Consider the following 13,744-nt stretch of genomic DNA (forward strand, 5'->3'; position numbering starts at 1 on the left):
CTTTGTGATGTTAAGCCTTCCTATTCAAGCCCATGCTATGTATTTGCTTATTCTTTTTTATTTCCTTCAAGTAGTGCTTAAAGTTTTCTTAATAATTTTTAAGTTTATTTTTTGGTTGATTCCTAAGTAATTTACCTTTTCTTTCTATGTAGTTTTTTTCTTTTATTACATTTTCTGATTAATTGTAGTTTTATATATGAAGATTATTAATTTCTGTGTGTTCATCTTTTACAGAGCCACATTACTGAATTCTTTTGTTGTTTGTAATAGTTTTCATAAACTTTCTTAGGATTTCCAAGTATACAATAATATCTTCTGTAAATAGAAGATCATTTTGCCTCCTTTGCAATTTTATATATTCAGAAAAAAGTATTATGTAATCTTGGCAACAGATGGAATGACTATATAATTTATTGCCCAAACCCAGTACACCTTTGAGAATGAAGATTGGGGGGCATTATTAATAATTAAGCTGAAACAATAGTTATAACAGATATATGGCTAGGATTGTCCTGGGCACACTGGGAAGTATGATCATCTTTGCCTTGTACAAGACCTCAATGTTAATGCTTCTAGTGTTTCCCAGTTAAGCATGATACTGGCATTTGAAAAAAAAATATATTTAATATATAGGTTTTTTTAATCATGATAGGGAAGAATTGTTTTGTTTCTATTTTACTCAGGGTTTTCATCAAAGATGAATTTTATTTTATTTATTTATTTTTTTAAAAGATGACCGGTAAGGAGATCTTAACCCTTGACTTGGTGTTGTTCGCACAGCACTCTCCCAAGTGAGCTAACCGGCCATCCCTATATAGGGATCCAAACCTATGGCCTTGGTGTTATGAGCACCACACTCTCCCAAGTGAAGCCAAGGGCTGGCCCTCAGAGATGAATTTTAAACTGGGGAGATGAATATGATTTTTCATTATTGCTTATTTATTATTTTAAATTATATTAATGAATGTCCTGGTACTGAATTATCCTTTTGTTCTTGGCTTTTTGGTTATGGGGGGGGGGGCGGTGTATGTGTGCATGTTTGCAAGAGTCCTATTTGTTATTACACTTAGAATTTATTTCAATATTCAGTAGTAAGATTTACTCTCTTGCTATTTTTGGTGAGAAAAAGTTTATCTAGTTTAGGATCAGTGTTATACTTCATAAAAAAGAATTTGAAAGCTTTCCTTATTTTTAAAAACTTTTATTAAGGAAATTTTATGCACAGAGAGAGAGGACAGTTATAATGAACCCCCTTCTATCCATTATTCAGCTTTAACAATTATCAATATTTTCTATTTTGCATACTTATTTTATTTATCCCCTGCCATTTTTTTCTTTTCTTTTTGGGGGGATAGGTGGAGAAAAGAGTGAGAGACTGGAATATATTAAAGCAAGTATCAGACATCATATCAATTCACCCATAAATAACAGTATATATTTCTAATAGATAAAGCCTTTTGGAAAACAGCAATGACATTTTAAACATAGCATTATCATGGCTAAAGAAAAATTGAACAGTATTTCTTTAATTTGTCTAACACCCAGTCTATGTACAGTTGTCTTTGATTGTTTCAAAAATGTTATTTTAGAGTTGTCTTTTAAAAATCAGAATCCAAACAAGGTACATGCATGATATTTCTCTTAAGATTTATGCCATTTATTTGTTGGGGAAAAAAACTACATTATGAGGAGCCCAAAGGGTTTGTGGGAGGGAGGCGCCTTCCTTTCCGTCTGGCGGCAGCCATCAGGTAAGCCAAGATGGGTGCATACAAGTACATCCAGGAGCTGTGGAGGAAGAAGCAGTCCGACGTAATGCGCTTTCTCCTGAGGGTCCGCTGCTGGCAGTACCGCCAGCTCTCGGCGCTGCACAGGGCTCCCCGCCCCACCCGGCCGGATAAAACGCGCAGACTGGGATACAAGGCCAAGCAAGGTTATGTCATATACAGGATTCGTGTGCGCCGGGGTGGCTGCAAACGCCCAGTTCCTAAGGGTGCAACCTATGGCAAACCTGTCCATCACGGTGTTAACCAGCTCAAGTTTGCTCGAAGCCTTCAGTCTGTTGCAGAGGAGCGAGCTGGACGCCACTGTGGGGCTCTCAGAGTCCTGAATTCTTACTGGGTTGGTGAAGATTCCACATACAAATTCTTTGAGGTTATCCTCATTGATCCATTCCATAAAGCTATCAGAAGAAATCCTGACACCCAGTGGATCACCAAACCAGTCCACAAGCACAGGGAGATGCGTGGGCTGACCTCTGCAGGCCGCAGAAGTCGTGGCCTTGGAAAGGGCCACAAGTTCCACCACACTATTGGTGGTTCTCGCCGTGCAGCTTGGAGAAGGCGCAATACTCTCCAGCTGCACCGTTACCGCTAACATAAGTAATGCTTGTAAAATTCATACCTAATAAACAATTTAGGACAGTCATGTCTGCTTAAAAGGTGTTATTTGTCAAAACTAGTCTGCAGATTGTTTCATGAATGCTTTGTCAAATTATGAAAGTTAAAGTGCAATAATGTTTGAAGACTATAAGTGATGGTGTATCTTGTTTCTAATAAGAAACTTTTGTCTTTGCTTTATCTTATTGGGGAGTTATATGTCAGTGTTTAAAACATGCTATGTGGTATAATAGGTGTAAAATAAATTCTTTAAAGAGGAAAAAAAAAAAAAAACTACATTATTTGTCCTGTAGAATTTCCCATATTCAGGATTTGGTTGGTTGTATCCTCATGGTATCATTTAAGATCATTCTCTATTCCCATATTTCCAGTAAAGATAATTAAATTTATAGGTTGCATTAGATTTATGTTTTATTTTGTCGTTGTCATTGTTGTTTTCAGGAATAACACATACATAGTGCTATATGCTTACTGCTGCTTCACTCAGGAGGCAAATTGTCCAGTTGTTTCTCTTTATTATAATAGATCAGTAGTATGTTTTTGTGTCATTTAATTGTCTTCTATGTCTCATATATATAGGGGTTTTTTTGCTTTTTTTTTTTTTTTTTTTTGCTACTGGCCAGTACCGGGATCTAAACCCTAGACCTTGGTGTTACAAGGCTGTGCTCTAACTACCTGAGCTAATTGGCCAGCCCTATGTCATTTATAATGACTTCATTGCATTCTATTGAATGGCTGTTCTATAGTTTATGTTTATAATCTCCTATGACTGGATGTTTGGATGAGATTCTTTTTCATTCACTATGCTAGTTACTTAGGGAGTTTTATTATATTGTAGACTCAGAGACTTCTTCAACTTACATTTTCTTTTGTTATTTTTTTGGTAATTTCAGCTCCTCTGTTGTTTTTAGCAATTAATTTCAGTCTCAAAGAGCTCTTTCTTATACTATGATTGTTCCTTTTTGAAAGAATGTACTACTTTCCGGAATATGGCAATGGGAATTTACTTGTTTTTTTAAATGATCCCTAAATTATATGGGTTTTCTCCGGAGTGAATTTTCATTTGTTTTATTTCAGTCATTCTCTTATACACTGCTGGTTTTCTCATGCTGGTCATCCTTAATTGTCAGTTCACGATGTTGAATGATTTGTAGCTAAGTATTGGGGCATAGTGAGAGCAAAGACCTTATTTTATTTAGTTGGGTAGAAAGAACTTGCTGTGAGGCTGTGGGTCTTTCAGAAGAATGAGGAGAACTTTGCTCAAGGAAGCCAACATTTAAGCCTGAATCCACTTTAGAAGCTTTAGCCTTCCAAAATAATTTAGTCTCTCTCTTTCTTTCTTTCCTTCCTTTCCTTCCTTCTTCCTTTCCTTCCTCCCTCCCTCCCTCCTTTCCTCCCTTCCTTCCTTCCTTCCTTCCCTCCCTCCCTTCCATCTGGTATCTGCTAACTGCCTGCTTTCTGTGCCAGGTTGTGGAAGGGGTAGATAGGGATGCTGATCAGGTCACTTGGCCTATTTTTCAAATCTGTGGTTATCTCCTTGATAGCCCTACCTATCATTCTCTTCCTCTGATGGGCTTGCTGACTGAGTAGGACTCCATTGGGCTGAACTCCCCTTTAGTGTATTTGTCATGAATTCTGTGCTTTTTTCTTTTATTATTATTATTTTGGGGGAAGCAGCTAGCTGGTACCGGGATCCAAACCATTGACTTTGATGTTACAACACTACGCTGTAACCAACTGAGGTAACCGACCAGTTCTCTATTCTTTATTTTTTTCCACCTGTTTTATCATTCTTCTGCTCCCCAATTTCCCGAAATTTGTTGCACTCTCATTTATTGGTGAACCCCTCCTCCATACTCTTTGTTATTATGGCTTTATTCCTTTTTGTGCTTCTATACCAAGGGTTGGCAATTTAAATGTTTACCAGATAGGTAGCATGAATAAATGAAGGACTCTGTAAGTGCGTGTAATTAACATTCCTTAAGTGGTGAGGGACTGTGATATCTTGAGAGTGTATGCCCCATCCAAATGTGGCAGTCTATTCAACGTTAACTGATTGTTGCCCTGTAAGAAGAATATAGGCCCAAAGTGGCCAATCATCCAGTTTTAGAAGCCAAAGCTATAGATTTTCATCTCAATTTTTAAGCGTTTCAAATTTATAAAACCCTGTATAGTTATTCAAAACATGACTGTCAACCAGATATGATTTGTGTACCTCCAGTTTGAGACTTCAACTACAAACTAAGTTTATTTCATTGGTTATCCCATTTTAGATGGGATGCAGAGCAAATATCTGTACCTAATCTACCATATTGGACTGGAAGTCTTACGGTTTCAGTTTTCATATATTAATCTTTAAACCATTTGTAAGTTATTTTGATGTAAGGCAGGAGAGAGAATCTAACTAATTTTTTCCCCAAATAGTCTTAATTTGTCTTAATTTTTTTTCATTTGTCTAAATATTAATTTCATAATTTCCCCCACAGATTTGAAATGTCACTGGACTTAATCTGGGGTGGTTTGCTTTTAAAGAAATAGAAACCTATTCAAAGAAAGATAATGCAGGAGATATAACTGCCCTTACTCAAAAGATTTTAGGCAGTTTCTCTTTTCTGTTTGGGGCCTGTAGTGTGACATCTCTGCATCTCTCTGCAGAGTTCTCTCACTATTTTTTTGTAGACTGGTTTTTCTAGATGCTTACCTTCTTTCATATGATCTTACCATGACATCTCAAAATGGAAGCCTTAAAGTCTACAAAATGTTCTGGTCCGTTCCCTGTAATCAATTCAGTATAAATGCCCCAAATACAAATTCCTGTGAAAGTGAATCTAATTGTCTTGCTATGCCTGAGACTGTGTGTAGGCATGGTCATGAGTTATTAATGTGGATTTTAGGTGTAGCCTTTCAGCAGGGGTGTACATGATGAGTTATTTTAAGAGTAAAAGTTGGACAGTGTCCAAAGAGGTGCCTAGTGCAACATTTTTATCATATATTCTAAAGTCTTATATCTATAAGAATATATACCCTTCTATCCTATCTTCTTTTTCTAAAAAGTTTTGGTTATTCTCACTAGTTTATTTGCCAGGTTAAATTTAGAAACATTTTTTGGATTACAAAAAAAAAAAAAAAAAACCTTGCTGAGATTTTGATTTGAATTCAGACAAAGATTACAGCAAAAATTTAAATAATCTACAAAAATTGTGGACCCGGTTTTCATGAGCTGCAACCCAGCAGAGCTTGTTTTACATATCAGCACACAATTTTCACGGTGTACTTTTCTTTCTCTCTAACTTGAATTTACAAAGAGAATTACACACACAATGACCATTGCAAACACTGTAGGATCTAGAATCTCTGGTAGTACTTTAAATCTATGCTGTCTGATGTGGTACACGACCCACATAGGCTATTTATTTCAATTAATTAAAATTAAACACATTTCAGGTGCTTAATAGCCTCATGTGGCTAATGGTAAGTATATTCAATATACTTTAGATATCAAACAGTCCATCATCACAAAATTCTATTGGATAGCGCTGCTTTGGAGGCTTATATGTTGATAGTAAATTCTCTAATTTTTAATGCCCGTGAAAGAAGCAAAAATACCTATTTTGTATAGGTTTTGTTTATCTCATTTTGGTCAATATGTGGAAGATGATAGTATAGCTTTGTTTTCTTATTTTAAAAGGTTCATTGAAAAAAGTTTGAAAAATACCAAAATACAAGAAAGGAGAAAATAAAAATCACCTGAAATCCCAAAGGGCAGGATTTTTGAAAAGACATTTTGGAATATAATATACAAGAGCACATATTATAAGTGTACATTTGGATTAATTTTCACCGACTAAATAATACATATGTCTTTTTTACCAGTTTCTCTATTCCTGGGTTCTTTTTGATTTGTGTCTTGATGGTTTGAATTTAATAATCATGTAGTTTTATTCAAGATGGGCATATAAGTATGCTTCTTATATTGCATGAGGAGGCATATGACGCCAGTTTGTTTCACTCGGTTAAAGTGGTGACCACCAGATCTCTCCATTGAAAAGGTACATATTCCTTTCGTAATTAATGAGTAATCTGTGGGTGATACTTTGAGACTATGTGAATATCCTGTTCGCTGAAACTTTTCACCCCCTGATTTTAGCCTCCATTTATGTAGCTTGCCTGAATCAGTTATTACATGAGAGTTGCAAAAAGATTTTTTGAATTTTATCATTCCATTTACAATTTTTAGGGTCATTCTCCTGTAGAGAAGAGCTTTCCTACCCTGCTCCCATTTTTCTCCTTTGAGTCTTTTTTTTTTCTTTCTTTCTTTCTTTCTTTTTTTTTTTTTTTTTTTTGTTATAAACAGGTATTTCTCATGAATTGGTCAGTGTGACTCATCACTACTTTGAGAGTCATTGCTATAATCACTTTTGTGTAAAGTGCTAGTATGCCAGGAGAGTTTTTGCTTCATAGCAGGTTGGTCATCTTTAAGATATGTTTGTCTTAAACTGAGAATTCTTATTGAATAAGATTGTTTTAATTTAAATTTAGATAAATATTATTCCACTTCAGATCTTTCTTGATTAATTCTACTGAAACATAGACTTTTCAGAAACTGGGGCAGCTCTGTTAAGGTATTCCCATTTACACTAGGCTAGAAAGTAAACAGTAAGTGGAGAGTAGGGTAACAAACACTTATGGTATCAAAAAACAACTGTGAAAAGGATCTGTCTTAATGTGCTAGCCCACTGCAGTTTAACATATTGCTTACAACCTTCACAATAGAATTTGAGTGACTTCAGTTACACATTCCAGGAGACTGGCAGTCTGTTACAATCAGAGTCTGAACTTTAGAGCAGGCTAATTTACAGCGATGGGATGAAGAAAGTTATGGATTTGTATTACACACTCTCACCTGACACTGTATCTGATCCCTTACCTGCTGATTGACATCTTGAATGAGCTCTTTGAAGCAAGTTCCAGCTTAATTAAAACGTTTGCTTGGTTAGCAGTGATCTGTGAAAGCCTGTGATAAATATTGAATCAGGTTCACCTGCTGGTTGCTGTGAGTGGATAAACAGCTGCTTTGTGCAGTTTAATCATGAAACTGGCAGTAGAGTACTACTACTGTTTGAATTTTTTAAAAAAACAGTTGAAAAGGTATAGTTGTGTCACTTTTGCTGTCTTACTAGAGTGTGTGCTTATGTGCGATTTTGCACAACAGGCATTCAGTACCTGTTTAGATGGCTCGGACAACAGCAAATGTTGATAAAGATGAACAGTATACCCTCTTTTTTATGCCTCAAAGATTGTACTATAATTCTGTGTTCATTGGCCTTTTACCACTAGCTCTTTATGTGCATGGCTTTTAGAAATAAAAAAGGACAGTATTTTGCTTTTTTGCCTAGTTAATTTGTAGATGAAAATGATCCTGTAAAAGCTTCATTTTAATATTTAAGGCTATAAATTTCAACTTCTTCACAAATTTATCATGTATTCTGCAGCACTTGAAGAACTCTCTTATATTTACTTTTTTCACCTTTAAAATGGATTTAGAAATATATATTAGTGAACTATCTAAGTATTTTAGCCTTATGTTAATATTAGGCAATTAACAAACACTAAAATAGAAATGAGTTTATAAGTAGTGGAAGGAACCTTTGTTGACTATCAACTTGTTTATTTCTTTACAGAATAAATGTGTCTGGCCAAGTTGGTTGTAAAGAAAGAGCTATTTCCATTTGATTTCCATTATAAAATCAGACATAAATTCTGGAATAAAGTCCTCATCCAAATCAGTCACGATCCTCTTTGGGTACCTGATGAAAGTTATGGATTCACTTTCTAGAAATGTACACAAAATTGTGTCTGTAGTGTCTGTGTGATCTGAAGCCCTCTGTAACAGTTCACAGACCCTAATTTAAGATCCTATTTTCTAATAAATTAGGTTGAAAACTTTGGGTGAGGAGGGGTTAAGGTGAAAGCAATTCTGGTGGGCATTAAGTAACGGAGGAGAAACCAGAATAGAGGATATTCTCTGTGGTATGTTTCTTTTGCAGCACTTCCAGCATTTTGCAGATATATTGTTCAGCACAATCCTTAGCTCCAAGGACTATCTACCATAGTGGCAATTCCTAATTCTGTAACTAAAGTTTTTGTATTTTTATTCCTCTCATCAGTTTATTTGGAATTTATAGGGAGGATAAAGTTTTGTTTAAGTCATACTCAGTCTGCTTGATGTTGTTTTTCCTATTTATCTATGGTGATGTATGCAACACTGGTTCATATTTTTTCATTTTATATGTATTATTTTGTTGATTGAAAAAAAACCCCAGAATTTATTTATCCATTCTTTTGTTGATACAGTTAACTTGTTTTCCTTACTATTAAAACAATGCTGCAATTAAAATTTCTCTTGTATCTGTCTTAATGTGCAAGATTTTCTCTAGCATCTATACCTAGCAGTGTCATGCTGGGTCAAAGGATATATGTATCTTTGATTTCACTAGATCACCAGTTTGCTCTCCAAGGTGGATATGGCAATTTATACTTGGGTCAGCAATGTATGAGAGTTGCTACATGTCCTCTCCAACTCCCAATCTGGTGGATGTGAAATAGAATCTAATTATGGCTTTGGGGAGGGGGTTTAGGGAGGGGGAAGGACTTTAGGAAGTAATTGGGTAAGGGACACAAAGAGTAATTACATCTGTAATGATGAACGTGCTAATAATACTGATTTGATTATCACTGTACACAAATACTGATAGTCAACTCTGTACCCCATAAATACGTATAATAAAAAATAAATAAATGTTATAGAAAAATAAAATAAGAACTAGAGGATCCTTTTTAAAAAAATCATGGTTTTAATTTGCATTTTTCTTATTACTGGTGAGGTGGAGCATTAGGTTGTGCATCTTTTCAGATGTTTATTGGTCTTTCAGCTTTTCTCTTCTGTGATTTGCTTGTTCTTGGCTATCTATTGGGTTTATCTTTTAAAAACTGATTTATTGGAATCCTTTATATGTTGAAGATATTGCTCCTCAGTTGCTTATATGCATTGCAAATATCTTCTCTTAGTCTGTGCTTTCTTTGTCCCTTTCATTTTTTCTTTTTTAAAGTAGGATGTCTTTCTAAATAGAAGTTTTGCGTATTAGTGAGTGAGTGTTTTTTCTCATTTGTACTTTTGGTTTATTGTTTTAAGAAATCCTTCTCTTCATTTGGATCATAAGGTGTTTTCCTATATAGGAACAGAGACCATATAGCCTGCAAAGCCTAGAGTATTTACTCTGTCACTTTATAAAGCAAGTTTGCTGACTTTTGCTCTAAAGAGTTTCTTAATTGAAAGTTTTGGGGTTTTTTCCTTGTGGAACATAACATGGCTCTTGTTAGAAAATATTTGACTTAAATATCAACTGGTAATCTGTTAAAATAGTTGTTTATGAGGTAATATTTATGGCTTACCCTTAGAAATATTTTGTAATTGCATTCAGCAAATAATGCATTTAGACTTAACATTAATAAATTTCTTAATTCATGAGTGAAACTGGCATTGATAACTCCAAAAACTACACTCGTAGAACAATCAAAGAGTGAAGCACTCTGTCAGTGAGATGACCCTCATCATTATCTTTTACTTGGCTTGATATATCAGGGATTCTTATGTTTCTTGAATGAATGAATGAATGAATGAATGAAATATAGTGTATGTGAACTGCTTAGCACAGGGACAGCATTATTATTAACAATGAACATACCAGGGTATGTTTGTTACAACTAAAGTGGTTCAAACATTAGCATAAGAAGAGTTGTATTTTTGTCTTTGAAAAATAACATATTGTCCTGTACCTTTTTTTTTTTTTTAAAGCTAGTCTTTTGACTTTGAAGTAACTTTTTGATATGTGAAGCACTTCAAATTAGGATATCATTTAAGCATCTAGCAGATTTTTAAAATGTGATACATGGGTACATTACAAGAACATTTAGTCATAGTCCATCAGTCTTTAAAAAATCAAGTTACAGTTATGTCCAAAACACCCAATGAATGAAAATGCTCAATGAATGAGTTATATAAAGAAATGTAAGGATAGTTTCTGTTTTCAAGGAATTTGCAGTGTGGTTGAAAATACAATACATGCACATATGGAAACTTATAGAAAAAATACAAGTTACTGTTTCATTGACCTAGTTTTTCCTTTACTTTGTACAAATAAGCTTCTTTTCAGTTTTCCTCTCTGCTTCTTTATATATTTATTTTTTATATTAAATATACGCTTTCATGCCTGCTTTTTGAATTCAATTCATAGCCTCCTTTTAGAAGCTCCCCTAACTTATGGATAACTTCTTCTCTGGCAATGAAATTAGTTTCTATTTTCATTTCCCATTTCTAAGAATATTTAATCACCATGCTTATTTTATGTTTCAAGTTTTTAGGCATATTGTGTGTGTGTGTGTGTGTGTGTGTGTATTTTTTTTTTTTTTTTGGTGGGGAAAGTTATGAAACTTTTAGAAATTGGCATTGTAGTATTTACTATTTGAACTTCTAATTATAGCTTTGTGAAAAGAATAATGGCAAGGACTCAGCAGCTGACCTTTCTTTCAGGATCAAATCCTTTAATCCTTTATCCTTTCAAAGGGTTTAGATATGTCTTTATGTAATAGAACAAGAGAGAGAATAGACAGGAATTATTAAACACAAGGAAAATTTTCTAAAAATCCTTGGTTGCTGATCTTCTAAGAACAGTTTTAGCTATTATAGAGTTGAAATGTATTTTTAAACAGTTGACTCCTGCATATGGAAATACTACAGCTGTCACATCCATGTGTATCTCTTGTTTCTCTTTAAATGATGATTATTTTTGCTGTTACTTGGGTTGGGTTTTTTTGCCTTTTGTTGAAGTGAAAGAACTCCAGACAGTTTCTGTTTGTGGAGAAGAAGCCGTCTCTTAAAGAGTTTGGTTCTGCCACTCAGTGTAGTCACTTAAGGGTCTACCTTATTACAGGTTTTAGGGAGCCCATGTACTTTATCCATTGACCTTCTGATATACTAGATGAGAGTGAATACTTAAAAAAATTTTTTTAAAGGTGACCGGTAAGGGGGTCTTAACCCTTGACATGGTATTGTCAGCACCATGCTCTCCCAAGTGAGCCAATCAGCCATCCCTATATAGGGATCTGAACCCATGGCCTTGGTGTTATCAGCACCACACTCTCCAAAGTGAGCCACGGGCTGGTCCCCGAATACTTTAAAATTTATTCTCCAGTTTCCTAATTCAATTCCTGTACACTTAAAGAGCAAAAGGAAAACGAAAACATTCTTATGAAAGATAAATCCTGATCATTTGTTAGCAGGAAAAGTACTTAATGAGAGAGGTAAAATTATTTAATTTTATTCACCTAATTGTTTCAAGACCTTTAGGTTAGAGGATTTCAGGAAGAGGCATAAAGTGTTAGCCTATTAATTGGATTGGGGGTATTCTGACTTCCTGTCATTGCTGTCACCTGGAGTCTTTCTCTAGTTTTCTTACAGCATTCAAAGTTGATGATTTTGGTATAAGTAATTCTCTTTTGTTATTAAGTAAATGTCTTTTGAAGCCTCTGTTCTACTGCCACATTCAGTTTTTCCATCTTCAAAGATGATGGTACCAAATCCTTTAAATGGAAACTTCAGGAGAAGATCCCTTTTCAGAAATAATTCCTCTTTAATAATGCAGAGGAAAAAGAATCAACTTTCTTTCTTTCTTTTACTGTACTTGCCTAACCACCCATTGAAAACCATTTTCTTGAGGAGTCTCCTCAAATTCATAGATGGTATAATTACTTCAGATCACTTTAAAACTTAAACAAACAAAAGCATGTTTAATATGAAATTAGCTGTGGTTTGCAGTTTTCTGAATTGTGGAGTAAGAACCAAATTTGAGGTTCCTAAATAAAGCTGCTCTATTGAGGAAGGTTTTCTGAAACTAGTTCTCAATCTTTTGCTTTTGTTAGTACAACTACTAGCATAACATTTTAAGATAAGAAAAGCATTTATTTAAATTATCAATGCCAAATTCACCTTTTTAAAAAAATTAAAAAGTTTGAATACAAAGTAGTAAGTTATAAAACTGTATGATAGCATTCCTTTTTATTTGGGGAAAAGTTATATGAAAGATGTTTATATGTGTATGAAGGTCTATGATTTATACACTAGTTATTCGTGATGGGGTTGATTTATTTTGTATATTTCTGTATTATTTGAATTTTTTTGGTCAGGAAAAAAGATGGTATAAAAAGGAGTAGGTGGTAAAGCTTTAAGTGGAATTGATGTTTAAAGTGTTATATCAAAAAGTAGGTTTTCCAAGCCTTGAGAAAAGACTGCTTTATTGGATTACTTTTATGCTTGGATATAATGTATCCGTATAGTACATAACCATACATTGGGCCCTAACATTCTAATATTCATGTGAATTTAACTGTATCATAAGGAAGAGAAATAGTCTAATTGAGTGAAAAGCTTGAAGGCATGAAAAAATAAACTAATTTTGCTACCTAGAGTTACATTAATTTTTTTAATATGTTAATTAATTAATGTGATCATGGCAAAGGCCATAAAAGAATTCAGCCATCAATATCATGATATAATTTGCATTCCATTTTCTGTGTGACCATAAATTGTTAGATATTGCAACATATGTAACATAAACCACATGTCAGCTGTTTCCTCCCTCACTGTTGACAAGGGCCCCATTCATAACTCTTCTTTTTATCCTTTCAGTGAATAAGTAATTATTCAATATAGAAGGCAGGATATTTGGAACTGGCTATTTAATGTGGCAGCACTCTGTAATGAAATCTTCTGTTACTGGCAACCTGAGAGGGGAATGTAACAATTCCATCATGGCTGTAACTTTATCTGCTTTGACTGACTGTTTATTTGGCACATCAGTGCACCTTTTATCCCAGTGAGTGACAGCTCCAGAAGGGTCACATTTACATCCATTCTATCGTGTATTGTAATATTTAATGGCGGACAAGGTTGAGTGAGACTGGGAGTAATTTGAACTTGCTTTTCCACTGAGTTGAGGCTAAAAGACAGCTTGATCCCCAGTATTGTGGTGTAACATGCTATGACTTAGCGTTTGTTTATGAAGGCTAATCTCACTGATTACTATTTTTTGAAAAAAACTTCAGTCAAGTAGAGTATTTGTTCTACTAAAATAAAACTCTCCAGTACAAACTCTTTTAAGTTACTGTGCTATTTACTTTTTCCCCCCATCAGTGACCACTTCTATAAGTTAATCATTTCACAGTATTTCTCTTTAAATGAGGCTTTATTCTGTCTCATTTAGTAAACGAGGCTTAGAAGGGAGTAATTAAGA

At 34.4% G+C, this 13,744-nt stretch overlaps 2 protein-coding genes across 2 annotated transcripts in view; both read left to right on the top strand.

Annotated features, from left to right (window-relative positions):
* The window catches only part of BRIP1 (BRCA1 interacting helicase 1), a 163,472-nt gene that overhangs the window by 38,591 nt on the left and 111,137 nt on the right, over positions 1 to 13,744 (top strand). The window lies entirely within an intron of this gene.
* LOC134388592 (large ribosomal subunit protein eL15-like) lies at positions 1,704 to 2,424 on the top strand. Its single transcript, XM_063111753.1, has one exon. The coding sequence runs from the start codon at positions 1,759 to 1,761 to the stop codon at positions 2,371 to 2,373; it is 615 nt and encodes a 204-aa protein (XP_062967823.1). The 5' UTR covers positions 1,704 to 1,758; the 3' UTR covers positions 2,374 to 2,424.

This window comes from Cynocephalus volans, chromosome 10 (assembly GCF_027409185.1).
Source record: "Cynocephalus volans isolate mCynVol1 chromosome 10, mCynVol1.pri, whole genome shotgun sequence".
NCBI lineage: Eukaryota > Metazoa > Chordata > Mammalia > Dermoptera > Cynocephalidae > Cynocephalus > Cynocephalus volans.